Source organism: Heptranchias perlo, chromosome 28, assembly GCF_035084215.1.
Source record: "Heptranchias perlo isolate sHepPer1 chromosome 28, sHepPer1.hap1, whole genome shotgun sequence".
NCBI classification, from domain to species: Eukaryota; Metazoa; Chordata; class Chondrichthyes; order Hexanchiformes; family Hexanchidae; genus Heptranchias; species Heptranchias perlo.
Window position 1 is genome coordinate 24,301,093 of NC_090352.1, and position 21,822 is coordinate 24,322,914.

General features: G+C 41.1%; 2 protein-coding genes and 1 non-coding gene across 4 annotated transcripts; all 3 read left to right on the plus strand.

Moving 5' to 3' along the window:
• Positions 1–1,715: 1,715 nt before the first annotated feature.
• Positions 1,716–7,555, plus strand: rpl23a (ribosomal protein L23a). The gene is made up of 5 exons (XM_068008232.1): positions 1,716–1,804; positions 2,862–3,042; positions 3,961–4,137; positions 6,559–6,628; positions 7,487–7,555. Exons 1-5 carry the CDS (start codon positions 1,780–1,782, stop codon positions 7,499–7,501), a joined length of 468 nt encoding a protein of 155 aa, XP_067864333.1. The 5' UTR covers positions 1,716–1,779; the 3' UTR covers positions 7,502–7,555.
• Positions 3,746–3,816, plus strand: LOC137299305 (small nucleolar RNA Z17). Its single transcript, XR_010957875.1, has one exon. It is a non-coding gene; the product is annotated as a small nucleolar RNA Z17 (small nucleolar RNA).
• A 992-nt stretch (positions 7,556–8,547) lies between the features above and the next one.
• On the plus strand, positions 8,548–18,445 carry mrm1 (mitochondrial rRNA methyltransferase 1 homolog (S. cerevisiae)). Of its 2 annotated transcripts, none has more exons than XM_067967935.1 (6): positions 8,548–8,625; positions 11,395–12,328; positions 14,489–14,582; positions 14,696–14,816; positions 16,349–16,468; positions 17,923–18,445. In XM_067967935.1, the coding sequence occupies exons 1-6, from the start codon at positions 8,559–8,561 to the stop codon at positions 17,964–17,966; spliced, it is 1,380 nt and encodes a 459-aa protein (XP_067824036.1). In that variant the 5' UTR covers positions 8,548–8,558; the 3' UTR covers positions 17,967–18,445. The 2 variants fall into 2 exon arrangements, with proteins under 2 accessions (XP_067824036.1, XP_067824035.1); XM_067967934.1 differs by lacking the exon at positions 8,548–8,625 and adding an exon at positions 9,133–9,366.
• Positions 18,446–21,822: the final 3,377 nt, after the last annotated feature.

The window sequence follows — 21,822 nt, forward strand, 5'->3', positions numbered from 1 at the left end:
GCTTTGTCCTGGATGGTGTCAAGCTTCTTGAGTGTTGTTGGAGCTGCACTCATCCAGGCAAGTGGAGAGTGTTCCATCACACTCCTGACTTGTGCCTTGTAGATGGTGGAAAGGCTTTGGGGAATCAGGAGGTGAGTCACTCACCGCAGAATACCCAGCCTCTGACCTGCTCTTGTAGCCACAGTATTTATATGGCTGGTCCAGTTAAGTTTCTGGTCAATGGTGACCCCCAGGATGTTGATGGTGGGAGATTCAGCGATGGTAATGCCATTGAATGTCAAGGGGAGGTGGTTAGACATTCTCTTGTTGGAGATGGTCATTGCCTGGCACTTGTCTGGCGCGAATGTTACTTGCCACTTATGAGCCCAAGCCTGGATGTTGTCCAGATCTTGCTGCATGCGGGCTCGGACTGCTTCATTATCTGAGGGGTTGTCACGCCATTGTATACACAGGGGCTGAAATCAGGGAAAAACCCCCTCCGGCAAAATGTAAAATACAAATTTATGTACCTGTAATGAATCTGTAATCAATCATCTGTATTGATTGTGATGCAATGAGGCACCCTAGAGTGCCATGGACTGTAATTATGTACGATGTGTATCTGTATTGTTGGAATCATATTTGAACTGTACCTTATGTATCTTGCAAATTGTATAATTGTATTGTGTATGTTTGGAATGCAATATGACAACTGTATTGTATGTATTGTTGCAAATTTTATGAATAAAGTATATTTTTTGAAAAAAAACTGATGAGTCAATTCCCCAAGGAGTGGAAAGTTTGAATCCTCTTCTTTAAATGCATGTCACCATGAGTAACGACAATTCCCCTCTCCCTGATTCTGCCATATCTCCCACTTCTCACTCTCTTCACTGCTGCCGATTCCTTCTCTCCAAAATAAGACTCTGAATGGAGTCAAGATAAATCCTATGACAGATAAAATTGTACCTAGGTAAGCATAGCATCATGTGAAAATGATATGTACATTTTTGTGTAGGGGCAACTGGAACCTATGGAAAAAAAACTGAGCATAGCAATAAAAGGTAATTAGCCCCTAGACTGATATATATATGCAAAGCTAGAAAGAGATGATGATATATACTGCTATCTTCATGGGCAAAGACTTGCACTGGAAAAAGTTGACATGAGTGCATTTGGACGTAAGATTTTTAATATATTATCTTACAATCTCCTGTGGCATTGCACACAGGGAATCAAGACCAAGTGTAGTCTTCAGTTGAAGGCTGGTGAGAGGCTAGGGATAATTGGACTAAAGTGCACAGATGTAATTCATTCCCATTTTAAAGTCTTCTGTCATTTTTATATTTCCATTACAAATTTGTATGTTCACATTTATAATGCACACTGCCTGTGTAAACGGTCATTACAGGGTGATAAGTTTACATAGGCAATTCCATTATAATTGAAAAAGATGACTGGATGTTTGTGCAGATGTAAGATTAATATATTAACAGGCATATGCATATAGATAGATTTTATACTTAAACACACATATTTATAGTTTTATTATACTCGGTGAACCGAAGAATCTTCCCGCCATGTTTGATAAAAGTTTCAGAGCATATAAAGGACCTTAGAAGATGGTGAGATATAACCACTGAAGTTACTCATTCATCAAGTCCCAAACGCCACTAAACTCAGACCAAGGACTTCAACTCCCACAGAGCCTTGCGCGATCCCCCTCGGAACTCTCGCGAGATTTGATGGGGCGCCTGCACTTCAGCCCGGGAGACCCCGTGTCCTCTCTCTTTTCCTAAGATGGCTCCGAAGGCGAAGAAGGAAGGTGAGCGCCGAGCGGCCAAACCTGCGGCTTTAAACCCGAAAACACCCGGGGGTGGCGCCCGCTTGTGTGTCACGGCTCAACTACAATAAGAGCCGCTTTTAAAAAAATCTTTGTTGTGGCTGAGCGTTCATTTTTAATTTGAGCTGCGGCCCGGATCCGGCACACGGTAACGTGGTGACGGCGGGGTGGGGGGAGGTTGAGGGCCGGGGCTCGAGTTCTGGGTGTGGGACAGTAACCTGTAGCGATGCGGCCCCGTGTCTGACGGTCAGCATGCAGCCGGCGGTCTGTTGGGCCTCGCGGATCGGGCTGCTTCAAATCCAAACGTTATCGAGCCCGGGTCCACGTTGCTCTGACGGGAACGCCGTGTTAACTGAAAATGCTGGAAACGCTCAGCAAGTCGGGCTGCAACCGTGGAGACCGCAGAAACTAAGGTTTTTGGTATAGAGCCTTTAACTGAACTGGGCCCAGTTGTGTGATGTAGAACTCATTGAAGAACCCGGTTGAAGTTAAATTCTGGGGCTGGGCCTCGGGTAATGCAGGTCCCCACTATGGGCCTCGTGTGTAAGTGGATCTTGATTAGTGCCGATCTCCCGCCCTGTAACTAGCAATTTGAAATGCTTTGGTATGAATGTAATGTGATCCTACGGTAATACTGCGTGGATTGTTCGGTGCAAGTGTTTCTGTGTGAGTGGGATTACTATTAGTTTAGGGATCGTGTCTCGATGAGCTTCAGACCTGTCGTCAAGGGGTTCCCTAGAAACACCAGCAACTGGGTCTGTGAGTTCAGTGTCCAGAACCTGATGCCATCCTGTCGCTTGGCAGTTTTAGTATTCAAAGTGCAATATCTCTGCTCATTTTTAACAGTTAAACAATATAATGTATAGAGGTAGATAATTAGGTCCTGAGGTATTTCCTGGTGCGTTTTAATTGATTGCTAAGATGTTGAAAGTCAAATTGCATGTAACAAACTTTGTATAAGAAATAGGTGTTTGTGTTCTTGCTAAAGTATTTTTGTATGGTATGGGAAGTATAATTGAAGATTACTTTTCCTCTTTAGCTGTCCCTGCCAAGACTGAGGCTAAATCTAAGGCCTTAAAGGCTAAAAAGGCTGTTTTGAAGGGAGTTCATAGTCACAGGCAGAAGAAAATCAGGACAACACCTACCTTCAGGAGACCAAAGACACTCAGGCTGAGAAGGCAACCCAAGTACCCCAGAAAGAGTGCTCCCAGGAGGAACAAGTATGTCTTCAAACTGCTTAAAATTTTAAAATAAACTTTAGTTAATTTTATTGTATTGACTGTTAAGCATTTTTTGTAGTGGAGAGGGTGACACTCCCAATTTATTTTCAGGATGCTTGACATATTTGATAGTTCAGTGGAAAAGCAGATGTACAATAGAAAAATTGATTCATGGCAAGGCAGAGGTACTTCATCTCAAAATATATGATTCTCAACTACATGTTGAGTGGAATTCTCTTTCTTGCAAACCCTGAAGACAGCAGCTCATGATGGAGTGTGGTTCTGTGGCATTTCCATTATGGATTGCTAGAAAGATAGCAGCGGATGTTCTCATACCTCTTCAATCTACGGGCATTGAGGCCAGTTATAGTGCCCCCAAGTGCAGTTCCAGTTAAGATTCCCTAACTCAGCACTGACCCAGGATCAAATTTGGGCACTTTCATGGGCTTCCATTGTGATGCTGTGCTTTGTTTATACTGCATTTATTCACTGAGCCATTAGTGTTCTCTGGTCATCTGTTTCAAAGCTTGGAATAGTAAGATGTTGGTAGCTTTAAGCTGTTCTGTTTTGCATTTAGACTTCTGTATCTTCTTACAACTTTCATGTCTAGATGTCAATGCTTTTGACTGGAGGGAAAAAATGGAAAAGTCATGAGAGTCCATTAACTCATCCCCACGTGTTAAGAATCTGTAGGAACATATCTGGTGCAAATGATGTCTTTTAGCGATCAAAGCATGAGAATTTATGATTATCACAATTTTATACTGATGCACCATAACCTGTAGATATAGGCAATGTAGTTTAATATTGCTACTTAGTAATATCTCCTGAAATGTTGAGTTCCCTTTTCCCAATAGAGGTTTGTCTGCCTTTTTATGAACCACATTTTAAAATTCAAAATTTTCTGCATTTATTCAGGTTGGACCATTATGCTATCATTAAGTTCCCTCTGACCACTGAGTCTGCTATGAAGAAAATTGAGGACAACAATACTCTGGTTTTCATTGTTGACATCAAGGCCAATAAGCACCAGATCAAACAGGCTGTAAAGAAACTGTATGATATTGATGTAGCTAAAGTCAACACTCTTATCAGGTGAGCAATGGAACTCTGAAATTAAATATTGAATGTCTAAGTGCCGATCTGTCTTAAAAACAACACATGGAAAATATAGTTCCAAATACATCTCAAACTTGAGAATGTATAACTGAGTCCATGAGAGTTTAGAAGATGGTCTTAAATTGAGGGGAAACGATGGATGACAGTATAGCTTAGGTCAGTGGATGCTTGTAATAAGGCATTTACGCCCCATATTTAGCAGGTTTTCTGTTTAATGTCCATTTGAGCTTCCAGCTTACCTGCGTGGAATGTTTGGTAGTGTTGCCTCTGGGCTTTTAGTAAAGTGTGCCTGTGAAATTTTTATGCTTTGTCCATTTGAACTTCAAAATGGTGCAGTTGGAATTAAAGAACATTTTGAGCTGTAACACTAAGCTAGTTGCCAGTTTGGTGACAACGCTGCTGTTAGTGTTCCTCATAAGATGAGAATGCTATTCAGAGGCTGTGCTCTCCTGGCTTCAATGCAGTAAATGAGTAACCTATTAAAATACTGTAGAACAATTGGTTGTGTGTTGCCCCCCCTTTGGGAGAGACATGTCACTCGACAGCTGTCAGGGTTGAAATTGGGAGCTCGTATGGTGATTTGAAATGGCCTTTGACTGTTTAGTAACAATGTAATCATACTTTGGGGGTTGTAATATATAAAGTAATGGCCAAAGTTGGAGAACATGCTTAAAGGAATGTGTAAATTTCAAGAAAGTATTGCTTTGTGTTACAATGTGCAGAAATTATGGCAGATTTAGCCTGAATCTTGACATTTAGAAATGAGTCCCAAATATCTTCATTGTACTTTGAAGGCTGTGTGTGAACTAAAATTTGTCTCTGGTGCCAATTTTGATGGAAAGTTCATTGTATGAGTGACCTATTGGCTTAATTACATCAGAAAAATTGACTACTTTTGACCATAAAGAAAGACTTGCATTTATATAGTGTCTTTCATGACCTCAGGACATTCCAAAACGATTTACTGCCAGTGAAGTACTTTTGAAGTGTAGTTACTGTTGTAATGTAGGAAACGTGGCAGTCAATTTGCACACAGCAAGGCCCCACAGACAGCAATGAGATAATGTTTTATTGATGTTGGTTGAGGGATTAAATATTAGCCGGGACACCGGGCTTTTCTTTGAAATAGTGCCGTGGGATCTTTTATGCCCACCTGAGAGGGCAGACTACTTGCCTTTTTGCAATTGAGCAACTGTATTCCTGGAGTATTTCTGTGCTTAAATTCACTTGCATGCTACTTTACACTGAAGCATGAGTATTTAGTTTTTTGTCCATTAACTTTATAACAAATTACTATATATGTGGGAGTGGATGGTCGTCAGCGCACATATAAATGTAGTTAGCCATTTCTCCAGCACTTACTGCCATCAGTCGCAGGGACATTTTTGGATTTTGTACTAGGAACGTGTGTTTTTTAAAAAAACATTTCTCCCTCAGTATTGGGGTTTGCATGTAGACACTGTCTGCTGAAGTAGAATATATAGATCTTGTTCTGTCATTCAAGCAATGTTGATAAAATGCAGAATGGAGTAATCCTGGTGAAATGGGATCTTTTTGAACAATAAAATAATGCCCAGTATTGGATGATTTTAGATGTTGCATTTTTCGGAATTAGTAATATTAGAGCCATATGACTCCTGCTAAGTAAAGACTGTTTCATTTTAAAATGGCAGTCTTTTTAATCCATTTGTGGCCTTTCAAAAATCCGAAGGAGCATATGTGACTTGAACCTTTTGATCATGTTAGAAGTAAAAACAAGCATGTGTGCATTCCATAGTGAGATAGAGCTTTCCGGGGAAAGAAACCTAGTGATGTTCATTGACTCATTGTTCACCATGTCTAAACTTTGGGGTGGCAATAAATAAATGTGTTGCTAGGTTATATTGCCAAATGATCTGAGTTAAACTCTGGAAATTTCAGTGATGCTGTACATTGCTTTGATAAAACTATACCAGGAGTACTGTGTTGAGATCTGGTCGCCATGACATAAGTGAACTTTGCAGACCCCAGAGGATGGTGATGAAGCTGATCCTTGATGTTCAGAGGGATACACTTTGCAACACACTAAACCAGGGCTTGACCTTGAAGACATCTGAGGGTGCTTTTTATAGAGGCTTCCAAAATGGGATAAAGACTAGGATTGGTATTCTGGAAGTGTGAGATAAATAGGCTGATGGGCCAAGAGTTTTTGTCCAAACTTAACTTATGATCCTGGTAGAATTGTGAAATGCATGTGGATACCGTTGAGTCATTGTGCAAAATGATGAAAACTGTTTCACCTGATCAATGTGAAGAAATTGATTCAAAGGAACCGCTGATGCACAGTGACATACTTTGGTTATCCATTCATCTGTTCATTTGTCTCTGGTTGGTTTGTAATGATTGGTCTCTCTTCAGGCCTGATGGTGAGAAGAAAGCTTACGTCCGTCTGGCCCCGGACTACGATGCATTGGATGTTGCTAATAAGGTAACTGCTTGATTGTTTTTAGGCAATTTTCTCCCCTCCCACAGCTGGTGACTAAGGGGAGGGTACAGTTACCAGTAGTCCTGTGCTCCTTGTTTATAAGCGCTGGCAGGTAACATGACTGGAAGACTTGCAGCTAAATCCGGCCAAGCGGCACTGCCCTTGATATAATTTTTTTTCCTCTTCTAATTGGCTACTTTCTGCTCTTGTTCACTAAATTATATGCAAGCCTTTCTCTAATTTTAATTTTCTTCACAATTGCCATGTAAAAGGCTAGAGTTCCCAGGTGCTATCATGCAGCTGGGGATCTCATTTGTGCAAAGGAACAAGCTGCTGGTTTCCTGTAACCAATGATGGCCCCAATATGTAAAATGATGGCCCCAATATGTAAAATGAGACTGCATGAGTGATGGCAGGTGGGGAGAGGTCTTGAGAGGAGGGGAGAGTGACAAGAGAGATCATTTTGTGGGCCAAGTAGAATCTCTGGCTCAACTGAGCCAGAGGATCATCTTGCTTTTTTGGATGCTCATTACCACATACATGACTGCACATATTACCCTGAAGCTGCCTTCAAGAAGGTGCATGTGTTCTCCAGAGTGGTGTTCCCTTCTTGCTACCCATATGCAAAAGTGCATGGCTTTGGCTCAGTGCTTCCCATTGAGACCTAAGTTTGGTAACTTGGTATGCAGAGGATTGTGGGTACAATTTTTTATAGTTTAAGTACTATTGGAACCAGAGTCAGTCTTGTTGCTCACTAGGATGATATTGTTTATCTTGCATGGTCATTGTGAAATGGTGTATTTTATATACTTCAACTGGGGTAGACTTTTGCTGCTAACTCTTGTCTTTTTTGTGTTGCAGATTGGCATAATCTAAATGGGTTTCAAGAAGAACTGTATAAATATTGCAATAAAATTTTAAAATACAAAATGAGTTGTCATTTATTTTGGTACTGTACATGTTTTTCCTTGGTTGGTTGGAGCAATCTTATTAAACCCTCAATGCTTCAGTTAGATCAGTTAATCTTCTTGATGTAGGTAGATTAATGGAGGTGATTTGTAGTGTTGTGTATGTGTATTTGAACCCCAAATTGAGCTTCCATCTCTATATCCTCTGCATCATTCTGCTGCTGAAATCCTCATCCATACCGTTGTTACTTCCAAACTGAACTATTCTAATACTCTGGCTGGCCTCCTATTCTCCATCCTCTCAATGCCAGCTTATCCAAAACTCTGGTTCCTGTATCCTATCCTGCACCAAATCCTATTTACCTACTAACTCTGTCATTGTCAGCTTACATTGGTCCCATTTAAAATTAACATTCTTGTGTTTAAATCCCTTCGTGGCCTCACCCCATCCTATTTCTGTAACCTCCAGCCCTGTCATTGATAGCCTGGAGGCAGTCAGCCTCATAATGCCCTGCACCTAAGGACCTGAATTAAGCAGTTACCTCTGATGAATAAGCATGGTACAGAGAACTGGTGTTGGACACCTAGAATGCCAAGGTGGTTGGTATGGTGCCAGCTACCTGCAAAGTGCCATGACACTGATGCTAGATGTCTAGTATAGCTAATAAAACTGAGACTTGTGATCACAACTGCTGGAAGGCATTACCTGAAGGCCAGGTATCAGAACAATGCACTTGTATAAATGCAAATCTTTACTACCTAGAGCTTAGTACCTACCATGTTAGGTTGCAGCATAGCAAACAGCATCTGCTGGAGCTCTACATTGTCTTGCTGTGGTTGGATAGACATTTGCAATAAAGCATTTTATGGTGAGGTGCGCAGCTGAAATGGCCTGTTAACAGCTGCTGCCTAATACCAAGGGTTCAGCCATGCCTGGTGATGGAACTTTGGAATCTGGTCAACCCACATTGGCAGACTTGATGATAAATAAACTAACCAGAGTTGGCTCACACAGGGAACCTGGAATGGTAGACCGATCACTAGGTCCTGAGATTCTTCGCACTTGGCTCCGGAGAACTCTGCAGGCCAAGGGTAAGGCTGGAAAAGCAACAGGAAGCTTAGCAGTGATTTGTTCTGGTACACTGGTTTTAGCTCATTAAACTCCAGCAGTATCTCTGCACAAATGTTGGCGGGATTCCTACAATATCTGTACCTAAACTCTGGATTTAGGTAAATAGGACGAGTCACTACAGGGACAGACTCGGGCAGATTGTTCAGTAGCTTGAATAAAAAGCTCTTAAATAGGGAGATGGCCTTCCATGTGTGGCAGCTGGCTCACCAAAGAAATGGGTTGGCAAAATAATAAATCTTACTCCCTAACATATCAGTGATGTTAACAGATCAATTTTGAATCTAAAACGGACATCTACATACTATTTACAACAAAAGAAAGTCTAATCGGAGCGGGACAAGAAAGAAAATGACCGAAATCAGCTCATGGTAAACCTGACCCGTGTAATATCGGAAGGAGATTGGTGTTGCACGGCATAGGAGGATGACTTCCGCTTCCTGTTGGGGCGGGCCCGGTGTTGCTGGGCAACCGGGGCCGGGGTGGGGGAGCCTCGGAAAGACTCTCTACATGCGGGCGGTAGAGTGCAGTTGCCGCAGGTTAAGGGCCTCCTCCGTCCCCGATGTGAACTGCGAGTCTCGCACTGATCCCAAGCCTCGGGGATACGGCGGTTTAAATGAGCAGAGAGGCCCGCGGTCAGTGCCCGGCCAGAGACAACTCGTGTCCCTGTGGGCTGGATGAGAGAACTCAAAAACATTTTAATAGTAAGTTAAGGCCTTTTTACTGCAGCTCGTTAACGGCTCATATTCTCAGATGTACCTTGCTGTATTGATCATCTACAAGCACCAGTAATTCTCTCTGCCAGAATATTCCAGCTTTCATTGTGGGTAATCTCACTAACACCCTGCTCTCCCCTGTCAATACTTTGGGTTCTACAGGTGCCAGCTGTCCTCTGCCATCTCCCCAAGCGGCCGTTCTTCATGTCATGTGTGAGCCAAGACGATGAGCGCTACTGCCGTCATATCCAACCCTCCTTTCCTCTCCAGAATCCTTGAATGTGTTATCACTTCAAAAATCTGTGCCTATCTTTCCCGTAACTCCATGGTTGAACCTCTCCAATCAAGTTTGTGCCCCTGCCACAGCAGTGAAACGGCTTTATAATCACAAATAATATCCTTTGCATGTGATTGTGTTACACTATCCCTCCTCGTCCTTCTTAATCTCTCTGCAGCCTTTGAAACGGTCGACCATGTAATCCTACTCCAATGCCCTTTATTTTGTCCAACTGAGTGGGACTGCCCTTGCTTGGTTCCACTTCTATCTATTCAATCATAGCCAGAGAATCTCCTGCAATGGCTTCTCTTCCCCATTCCCACACCGTTATCTCTGGAGTCCCCCAAAAATCTATCCTTGCCCCCCTGCTATTCTTCATCTACACACTGTCCCTTGTGACATTATCCGAAGTCACAATGTCAGGTTCCACATGTATGCTGCCAACAAGCAGCTTTACCTCTTGACCTCCCCCACTGCCTCTGTACTGTCAGACTGCTTGTCTCGCATCCAGTCTTGAAAGAGCCGCAGTTTATTTCAATTAAACATTGGGATGACCAAAGCCATTGTCTTCAGCCATCCCCCCCTCCCTGGGAACGGTCTAGGGCTAAAACAGACTATTCATAATCACAGTGTCATATTTGACCCTGAGCTGAGCTTCCAGCCCCGTATCCTCTCCATCACAGACTGCCTACTTAAACCTCAGTAACATTGCCTGTCTCTGCCCTGCTTCAGCTCATCTGCTCAAACCCAATTCCCAGGCCGACGTAAATGCTAGTTTAGGTTTGGTGTCTTTTTATTGCAGGAGGAGTGAGATTTAAATCTTGGTGTGGCTTTCCAAATGGCTTTTGCCAGTTTCCAAGCTTTTATCAGAAGCCTGTGCATCAAATTTTAATGTTGGTTGAAGTTGTATTTGTGATTTGGATGTTGTGCACCGTCCATTGTTTATCAGTAGAGTTGACTCGAGTTAGTGTGGTATTTTTAGTGATGGAAATTGGAATGCAAGATTTGCTGTTGTCCACACTAAAATTCAATTTAGTGAATGTGTCTCATTGTATATTCCCCACTGGTTCTCTTCAAGGCCACGTTGTGGTTGCAAGAGCAGATAAGGCACCTTTCAAGATCACTGCTGCTTCTGTTCTTACCCACCTGTCAGGATATGTATGATGACAATTTCACTTTAAATCTTTCCCTCATCACTCCCCCCAATTTTGAATGCCGATCTTCCACTCATGTCTCCTCGCAGCAGAGATAACTGAATTATATTGACATTAATATTTAGGACTTTCCCCTCAGTTTTCTCCCTTGCTGCATCATTGTGTCCTGAGTGCTGCTGGAGTACAGTTCCATGACTGCCAGCTGCCCTGTGGCACCTTGTGGGGCTGCTGCTTTATATGGGAGCCTGGTTAATGTTTGGAGGATATTTGATTATTGTGGGCGTCATCCTGTGCTCGCCTAATATTCGCACACAGTGTACATTAGGGATCACTGAATAGTGATTAGGAATGGTAACTAGCCAGTTTACCCTCCCCAGCTCAGGGGCACTGAGCCAATTTGTCACATCTCACCTACTGGCTGAGGCCAGTTGCCTCTGCACAGACAAGAAATCAAACCTGGGGCCTTTTGGTTGGTATGGTTTAGTACTACATTTAGTGGTGCGTTTTCATACTAGGCTATCCCTATTATTTCAGCAATGAGCAATTGTATACAGTACTTTGACACAAACAATTTGTTTTTGACAGGTAGAGTTTTTAAACAGGCAAAAATGTCATCTGTTATTTTCATCGAAGCTGCCAGGCGTCTGAGGAGGAATCTGTGGCACTTTTCACCGTTACGGTTTGCTCGTCATTGTAGCTACAAAAAGGAAATGTCCACCGATGGAGCATCACTCAAACAGAACCACACAGCTAAATCTGAGAAGGCATCAAAGTCAAATAAGAGCCACAAATACAACTTAAGTAAGTCAGAACTGGATGCTAACAGTAATGCAAAGAGATTAACTGAGTTGCCGGAGAGCTTCCAAGAGCCTGCTGCATACAGAATGGCAAAGTGGCCTGAAATAAATCTTTCCACTGGGACTTCAAGGAAACGAGATGATGTTGCTTTTATTCAGCGGTTTCGAAAAATTTCCAAAGTCACAAATACACGATCAAACTCTAAATCTAGCCCTGTCCGTAACTTGGAATTTCATAACCTTAGAAATGACGATTTTATAAAAAGAAAAGTGCCAAAGATTTCTAGATCTATTGAAAGGGAGACAAATTCAGAAATGTTATTTGGCATTGCACCCTGCAGTCTAGCCTTTTCCCAAATACGCAGAAAGATTTTCAGGCTGTTCGTTAAGGAAAATCGAAGTCAGAGAGCTGAAATGCAGGGAATCTATCAGCGAGCCAGGGAAACCGGAGTGCCAGTACATCAGGTGATGAGAAAGGTGCTTGACAGGTTATGTGAGGGCCGAGTTCACCAAGGCATTTGTCTTGAGGTGACGCCACTGGACTATGTGAACTATGATCAATGCTGTTCAACAGATATTGATGGTTCTGAACTTGAACACAGCGACAAACCGATCTTGTGGCTGGCATTGGAAGGAATCCAGGATCCCATGAATATGGGAGCTGTGCTTCGTTCAGCATACTTTCTTGGAGCAGATCTTGTTCTAGTAAGTCAACAAAACAGGTAACTATATTAAGGCTGTTGTATTTTAAATTAACTATCAATTTGCTTTAAGGATTTCTATGTTTATTTCTGTAAATGGTTGTTTAACACAGTCTAAAATATCCAGAAAGTGAGGTTTAATGCAGTTTTCATTTAAATTTTGTTATGAAATATATATGAAACCCCATATAAGTAGGGAAATTGTAGTGCATGCATATGAACATTAATAAATAAAACTTTTCTTTTCGTTGGGCTGTTGAAGATAGAAATATGAAGCTTTGATGTCCTCATGACCCTAAAAATGGCGGTCCTGCAAACAGATCCCTTGGTCTTTGTCACCTCTGCTGTTCATTCCACTGAGATGGATGAATGTACATAAATGTTAAATAATGACTAATTTTAATTTAAAAAGAAACTGTCATTAATCTTAGGATAGGTACTTTAAATTAAAATGACCATATTTTAGGATACCTGTAGTACTTTCATCGTGAAAATTATTTTTTTTGACAGTCAGCACGAGTTTTATATCACACAAATGGTGCTATAAATGCTGTGAATGTGTCCCCAAAATTGTCCAGTAGGTGGCACTCAAATCCTGTTTATAAAAGAAGAAATGTCTCTCCCCTATTTCAGAATAAGCCAGTTAAAGGTTATTTAATTACTGCTGGCAAGACTCCTCATCAAGCTGGCACAGTCCCACCATTGAAATGCCCAAATATACTTTTACAGCGATGTAATCGGAGAAAAGTTCTTGTTTGTCATCGAGAATCTACAAATAAATTGAGGTCAAAATTGTTCTTTGAATTTGAGTTCTTGCTTTTAATATTGCTGGCATCTACCACGTAAAACTTCACAATTTTTTGTACGGGGGGATTTGCTGGAAAAAAAACTTTCAGGTTGATGAAAACATTTTGAAATGATAGACCTGCTGTTAATCATGGTGATATCAGGACAGCTACTGCTTCATTCAAATCCTCTTCCCGACTTTACTGATTGACAGCAGGCCTGCTGTTAAAAATATTTTTAGCAGATTATTTTACCCACATAATGATTTGCATTTATTTTGACATATTGCACTGTGATGTTTTGCATTCTGATATGAAAGGACAAGACCTGATCTCAATATGATTCATATTTATGGACATAGGCTGCATAAAATTTGGTCCCTCCAAGTATTGGGCCAGTAATTTTAAACTTGTGACAGCTTGACTCAGTAGTAATACTCTCACCTCAGAGTCTGAAAGGTATACATTCAAGTCCTGCTTCAGGACTTGACCACATAATCTAGACTGGCACTTCAATGCAGTACAGAGGGAGTACTGCATTATCAGAGGTGCTATATCTTGGATGAGATGTTGAACTAAGGCTACGCCTGCACGTTCAGATGGACGTGAAAAATTCCATGCCACTTTTCTGAAGATCTCCCAGTGTGCTGACCAACATTATATCCCTCAATAGAAAAGAAAGAAAGACTTGCATTTTGTAGTGCCTTTCACAGCCTCAGGACCTCCCAAAGCGTTTACAGTCAATGAAGTACTTTTGAAATGTAGTCACTGTTGTAATGTAGGAAATGCGGCAGCCAATTTGTGCACAGCAAGGTCCCACAAACAGCAATGTTGGTTGAAGCGACCATAACAGATTAGTTAATCATTCATCTCAGTATTGTTTGTGGGACTTTCCTGTGCACAAATACCAACTTCAAAAAGTAATTAATTGTCTCTGATGCACATTTGGGCGCCCCGAGGATGTGAAAGGCACTATTTCTTACCATCAAGGCTGTAGCAGTAACCTGTAGTTCTGAGCGTTTCAAAAGCAACCAAGTAACATCAAGTCTTTTTACAAAAGAAACTGCTAATACCCTGAAGGCAGTGACTCATGTCAGGGTGTGATTCCACATGGCGCCTTCAATACTTCACCCAAGAAGCGGCTGTTCTTTCGCGAGCATCGCCATTGAGTGTAGGCAAACCATTGTGTAACTATAGAAGGGACTGTTAGTTCTTTGAAAATAACAGTAGCAGTGTATGTTAAACGTGTCTGTGTTTAGAAATGAATTATATGCTATGGAATATGTGATAAATGGAGAAATAGCAATTGAAAGATTCTGTACAATGTGGAAGTTCGGTATTTGGAGAAAAACGGAGTGTTTTTGTTCATTAACATTCACCTTGTATTGTCTTCCAGTTGTTCTCTAACACCAACTGTGAGCAAAGCTAGTGCTGGAGTTGTAGAAGTTATGACTGTATATTGTACGCCTGGTTTGCCGCAAGTGCTAAAGGTAACAGAAATTCAGATGTACAAAGTTTAGTAGTATGACGATATTTTTAGGAGTATTTCTAAATAACTTTTTGTAATGTTTCCCAACTGATGTTTTCTTTAACTTCAATACAGGCAAAAGCAGCCCAAGGCTGGCAAATAGTAGGAACAGTTGGCAAATCTACAGAGGCTACCTGTGCACCAATCATCCCTTGTACAGAATTCCAGTGGAATAAACAGACTGTCCTGGTTCTAGGTAATGTAGAATGGCTGTTAAGTTTGCAAGTGTCGGACAAGAGTGTTTAGATTTTAAAAAAAGATTTTGTTGACAAAAAATTGGATGTTTAGGCTCTACGTTTAAACCTGGTTCAATAATGCCCCTTTGCAGAGGTTTTCACAGGGAAAGAGGTTTCATTTAAAATAAAAAATCCTGTAAAATGGCTCCCTCATTCATCAATTATAATGGGCCATTTATACATTTTCAGCAGCAATTCTGCTACAAAAATGCAGAATTTCTTCCTGATTACAACTATTTAATTGATGTACAGTTTTATAAAACTGGTTTGTCACAGCTGTATAAGCTTTTGAAAAAACACCATTATTTCTTGTTCAAGTTTTCACAGTCCAGAGACTTGAGCACAAAATTTAGGCTGACATTTCAGTGCAATACTGAGGGAGTGCAACACGGTCAGAGCTGCCATCTTTCAGATGAGACATTAAACCGAGACCCCGTCTGCCTACTCAAGCGGATTTTAAAAGATCCCACTGCGCTATTCACAGAAAAGCAGGGGAGATCTCCCAATGTCTTGGCCAACATTTATCCCTCAACCAACAGCACCAAAACAGATTAGCTGGTCATTTATCTCATTACTGTTCGTGGGACCTTGCTGTGCGCAAATTGGCTGCTGCGCATGTCTACATTACAATAGTGATTACACTATGAAAGTAATTAATTGGCTGTGAAGTGCTTTGAGATGTCCTCAGGATGTGAAAGGCACCATATAAATGTAATTTATTTTTTTCTTTTTCTTATGTCTGTATGTCATGTACTGATATAAAAGATTACAGGAAGGGAGTGAAACTGACCACTGTAGTATTCTTTTGGTTTATGGTAGTCATCATACATTTAAAAAAAACATGAAGATAAAGGCACGTGGTGAAGAGTAAAGGGAGCTTTATTCTGCAGCTGGCTGTGGTGTTCCAGACTTGAGGTGCTTGATGTGGACAAAATATTCTGCTCCTTAGCATTGACACTATGAGCACAAAACTCCCCTCCAGAATTTTTGAGTCAACATAAAGGAGTTACAATTGCACATCAATCAAAAAGTGACATTATAACTCAGGAATTAGTTTCCAATTTGATGTCCAAATGCTTGGCGGTCACACTGGCTGCAGTATGACTCCAGTCAAAGTGCCAGAGCAGTTCACTGGACCTTCTGGGAACCTTTAATGTTGCAAAATAGGCACTCTCACCCACACTCTCCCAACATTAAAAATTAGCTGCTGAGAGAGCAGAGCATGTGTCAAAGCACAGAGCTCCTTTGTGACTGGACCTTGGTGTTGGTCAGACTAAGCTCGATCTCCAGTGTCCCAGGGATCTGCCAACGGTGCATTGCAATCTGTGGACAATGGTTTCAGATTGGCAGGTGCAGTATAATTGCAGCCAGCAAGTACCACTTTGAAATAGTTATTTACATGTCACCAAATCACTATCCTTTGCTTTACATCTCAATATTTATTTTGCAACAGTTCATCTCATACATGCAAACTTTTTTTCCCGCCCCTCAGGAAATGAAGGTTTTGGCCTTTCCGATGAGTTAAGCAGCCTTTGTCACGTAATGCTGACAATACCAGCAGGTAGAGGCTTGCACCCTGGGATTGAATCCTTGAATGTGTCCGTTGCTGCAGGTAATTGTTAGTGAAATCATTCTATATCAACTTGGGAAGTTGCTTTTAGTGTAATTTTTTTCTCCCTAGACTGAAACAACGATTGTGCACATTGAGGACCAAACATTATGAAGAATTACTTAGTTAGCCCTTGGGCATATACTTCACATTGAATAATATTCAGAAGGATTCTGAGTTGCCAAATGTACACTGTGAAAGGTGTAAAGTTATACTTTTATTCAGAATTAATATATGAACCACTCTTTGCTGATGTGCATTTTATATCAGAGGCACCACATTAACTTCTCTAATTATTTGACTGACACGAATGTTTGCTTGGTAGCTTAAGTCTTATTTTGCTATTTTAGGTATTGCAATTTCTTTGCAGTATTTTGGAATTTAATATTTTATGTATGTAATTTTGTTGTTTGTTGTGAATAATGGAAAGGAATTGACACCTTCTGGAACAAAAACTGCAATAGATGATTTGTGTTTATGAAAAATATGGAGCAGGTTAGTGTAATTGGGCATGTGTCGATTGATTGGGTAACCAGATGCTCAGGTGCCAACAGTTGTCTCAAAAATTCTTGGCTGCCATCTTGAAAATCTCCTTGGTGATCATGGCTTTCAATATGGACGGTGTATCAGTTTTGAGTTTCTATGCTAAGATGTAAGGGGTAATTTTAACCTAACCCGTCTGGCGGGAAACTGATGGGATAAGATCGGGTGCCCATTTTACAGCCTGCCCAATTTACTTTCCATTGATTTCAATATTTGTGCAGCTCCCAGCAATCGGCTCGGAGTAGCATTGGCAGGGAGTTGGGAGCTGACTGGACTTTTGACCTATTCTTTCTCTCTCGGTTTAGGTCCTACGTACTTTCTTTGTTGCCATCTATTTACTACTCTGCTTGTCTTACTCTTTTGCCCACTTTGTGTCTTTTTTCCCTGCTGACCCCTCTTTCTCTTGCATGCGGCCCACTTTGTGTCTCTCACAGCTGTTTCTTTATTGATTTATTTGAAGGGGTGGGGGATCCTGCCTGAGTTGGGATAGAGCCAGGATAATCGAGAAAGTTGGCCCGACAAACTCCTGACCAGCTAGGTTGAGATGGGACTGCAGGTGGGAAGAAATAAAACAGAAGAATGGCTGTTTTTTAAAAAAAAGAAATCCAGCAAGTCTTCCACCCATCCCCTGTCGGTAGGCCACCTGGTTCCCACAAAATCTAACAGATTGTAATAAACCAGTACGGCTGCTTGGGAACATTGCAGGCAGCTAATTGGAGGAATGGGCCACCTTCCTGTGGACCAACCAGATTAGTAGATTGAGACATGACTTCACCCATGTTCCAATCCAAAAATGACACCACATCAAAACTCAACATTTTTAACAATAAAGATTAATAGGTTCTTGTGGTATTCAATTTGTACCCAGTTTTGTTCTGTTCTTGTGAAATGATTCTCCTTTTTTCCTTCTACAGGAATTCTCTTACATTGTATAACCAGCAAGAGAATGAAAGGGTGACCAAGTCTTACGTCCCCACACTGATCTCTCCACACTATTTCGAGGCTGAAGTGATTTACTTTGGATCTGAAAATAATTTGGTGGCTGACTGTATTAACACCTCAGGGCTGGACCAGTTTAAGTGCTGAGTACTTTTGTCCTATACCAGTTTGTCATTTGCAATATAATCTGAACCTAATACATTCAGAGTAAATAGTGTTGCTGTATACACTGATTTTTGTACTAATGATGTGGAATGTAAAAATTTATTTGTATAAATGTGACCATCTGCACAAGTTAAAATTTGATCTCCATCTGCACTACTGTGTAGGGGAAAAAGTATATTACCTTGAGATTCCTTTGGATAAGGTTGGGTCACTTTCATGTGATCTTGTATATTGTAGTCAACTGGGGAGTTGAGTGAAAATATTTACTGTGGAATGATAATGATTTGAAACTTGTAACAATTACAGTGAAAATACAACTTTGATCTTAAAGGAGCCGTTTGCACTTTAATTCTGGCACAACTGTCTCTAGAATACTTGCATTTAGCATTTTAAATGCTTCAGAATCTTTTTTAAATTACATTTTAAATAACAGTCTATACTGCAGGATCATGCCAGTTGCATTCTGGTGTCATAGCTGGAAACTTGTTTCTGTCTTAACTAAGGTGATGTTAGGTCTCACTGCGGGAAAGCTTCAGGGGCTGATGGTTATTTGTCTTGTGGACAGATAAAATTTATTTTCTATAATTAGGGAAAGCACAAAATAGATTAAGGAAATAGCAATTTTTGTACCATATCACATAGATGTATTTTTTACCCCCTTCCTTGCCAGTTTCTGCCTGTCCTCTTCTGAAGATCTTGTTTCCTTTCTGGGGTACAGTTCCCACCAGCCATCGGGAATGATTCCAGACACCAGCGAACTCTTGAATATATGAGCAAGGGGCACACTTAGCACAGCTCCCATTTCTTTAAGCAACTTTGGGCAAATGCCATCTGGACCAATAGCTCGATCTGATTTAAGATACCTTGTTCTCTGAGATCAGATCTGCATCTATTTTAACATTAACAATTTTAGTGTTAATTACACACTGGGTAACTGAGCACAGTCTATAGGAGTAAAGAATGATGCAAAGTAGCCATTTAAAATCTCCGCCATATCTTGGGAGTCCACCAGAATCTGTCCTGAGGAATCCATCAGCCACCCTATGCAGTCCTTGATCACACTCTGACTTCTAACATAACTAAAGTAGATTTTACTATTGTTATTGCAGTTATCCACAACCTTCTTTAGTACTGACCTTTTAGCATCTCTGATAGCTGCTTTTGTTACCTTAACCTGAGCACGATATCTATCCCCCATTATCGAGGGTTGTTCTCTTTTAATCTGTAAAAGTATTTTTACTTAATTCTGATTAGTCCTTGTACATGATCAGTAGCTTGATTTTGACTTTAGGGACATATTATGGCTTCCTTTTTCATTAGGATGGTTTAAAAGATATTCTGGTTTTAATTTATATTATTACAATTCCCACTTAGTAGGGTTGCCCAATCGAACCAATTTAAGTCCTCTGCCATCTTTGCAAATTTAGCAATCTTGAAATCCGTCGCTAGTATTGAATTTTTGTCAACTCTCCAGTATCTCACCCAAGTGGCCATTATTTGTGTATAAGCCCTTACTGAGAGTATTGACGGGCTATTCAACCACAGCCAAGCTTGATCCTGTCCTTACCCACCAAACGCGTATGCATTTCCAGCAGGGATTTCAAGATAACAATCAGGAGTGGGAGGTCTATGTTATTTCCCCCTCCTTAACCTAAGAGTGCTCCTACTGTTTCCCTAACTAAATAAACTAACCCACAAAATGGGGAATGACCCAGGGATCTTCCTAGTCTGTATGACTCAATGCTACATTAGTTGGTGTCTGGCTGTTGGGGAAACTATGTACGTAATTTATAACAGTTGAAATGGTAAGAGGAATAACACTACTTTGAATGGAATTTTTTTTTCAATCCAAATTATCTTTTGATTCCTCTGGTACATTTGAACTTGTGACAAAGGCAGATAGAGAGCTTGCTCCCAGTCGTATGCCATGCCCATAAATGGTCACCCGGATGTGTGAGGTATGGCCAGATGCGATGCTTTCCACTTTTCTCCCACTCCCCCCGGCTCCAAGCAAAGAGACTACAGCCTTCACTAGGTGTCCCCTGACATAATTTGTGCATAAGCCCTTACAGTGAGTATTGACGGGCTATTCAACCACAGCCAAGCTTGATCCTGTCCTTACCCACCAAACACGTATGCATTTCCAGCAGGGACATCTTAGAGGTTTGAAATTCCTTCCGTCCATCACAAGTCAGCAATAAAGGGAGAGATCTGTTTTTCCTTTTGTCTCCTAGCCCCTGAAAAATTTGACTTCTGGTGGGCGCGTTCAGTTTGCATTAATCACCCTCGGGTACCTTGCACAATCCTTATGTGAGCCTAGACAATGAGTGCCAGCGAGTTATTCGATCATGGGAAGCCTCAGAGCCAAAATTGATACTGTCCTCACTTGACATCCACCCAGATACTTTCCATCAGGAGTTTCTGGATACCAATCGGCAACAGCAACTCTGACTGATTTTTTTTTTGCCTTCGCGATTGCTGAGAACAACTAACTCAGCTCAGACTGGGAATTGAGCCTAGAATCTTCCTGCATACACTGGACTGCAGCTTTACTCACCAGGCTGACAACTTTGTTAATTTCTTTAATAGACGATAACATTTGTGAAGTGGTTTGTATTAATTAAAAGGAAAACTTTATGACTGGGCCTAATGCTCCAGCCAGAATGCGATTAGTGGCCAAGAAATCAAGCTGTATGGTTACTGTGGTCCAAAGATCGAGTCAGATGTTTTAAATATAGTAGTAAGAATGCTAGTGTGTTTCATATAGAATTACTGTCTTTTACCAGCTCCCCCTTCCGCTCAGAAATTTATTCAGGGAGTAGCTGAGCCACTAAGGTCCCAGGTTCAATTCAAGGTCTATGCTGAGTTAGCTGATCTCAGCCGGGGCAATGGTAAGGACATAACAATTAACCTAAGCAGAGGAAATAAAAAAAAGCTTAGCAAAAAAGGCTACTAAGTGAACTGTTTTTTTTTGTCAAATGCTTTTTATGTGGATGTGCTTGAAGTCTATGGTAATTCAGTAATAAAGATGAGATTGGCTGAGGCTGATACTAAATTTAGTTGCAACTGAGCAGTGAACGAAGGATTCTGGCAGTTTAAAAGTTGTTGGTTACAATGTTTACTCTTCCAGATAGTGGTCATTAATGTGAATGTCACGCCTGTAAAGCAACAAGGACTGATTTTTGTTACTACAGTCTGTTTTAGTGCCTGATGGAGAGTCTGCTAACTTTGCAAGTCAAAGGATAAAGTGGGATTGAAGCAGTGATATATTAGCGTGGTAAATTGGCTAGCTTCGCTAACCATTTGGTAAGTTTTGCCATTGATTTGCACCAAACACCCTCTTTCTCCTGCATTGCACCATATAGAAATTATATCGTACCTGCTTCCTGAAGTTTTATTTGAATTTGTTCCTGGGCTGTGGGTGACATTGACAAGGCAGTATTTATTGCCCATTCTTAGTTGCCCTAAGGGCATTAAGAATCACATGTAGGCCAGACCGGGTAAAGATGGCAGGACACTCCCTGAAGGACATTAGTGAACCAGTTGGGTCTTTATGACAATGGTTATTTGTCTAGTGCCAACTCACAAATTACCAGATTTATTGAATTCAGTTTCACAACTTGCCATAATGGGTTTTCAGCTCACGACCTCTGAATCGCTAGTCTATAACTACTAACCTATGGTACCCTAGTGATTGGTGTCTATACACG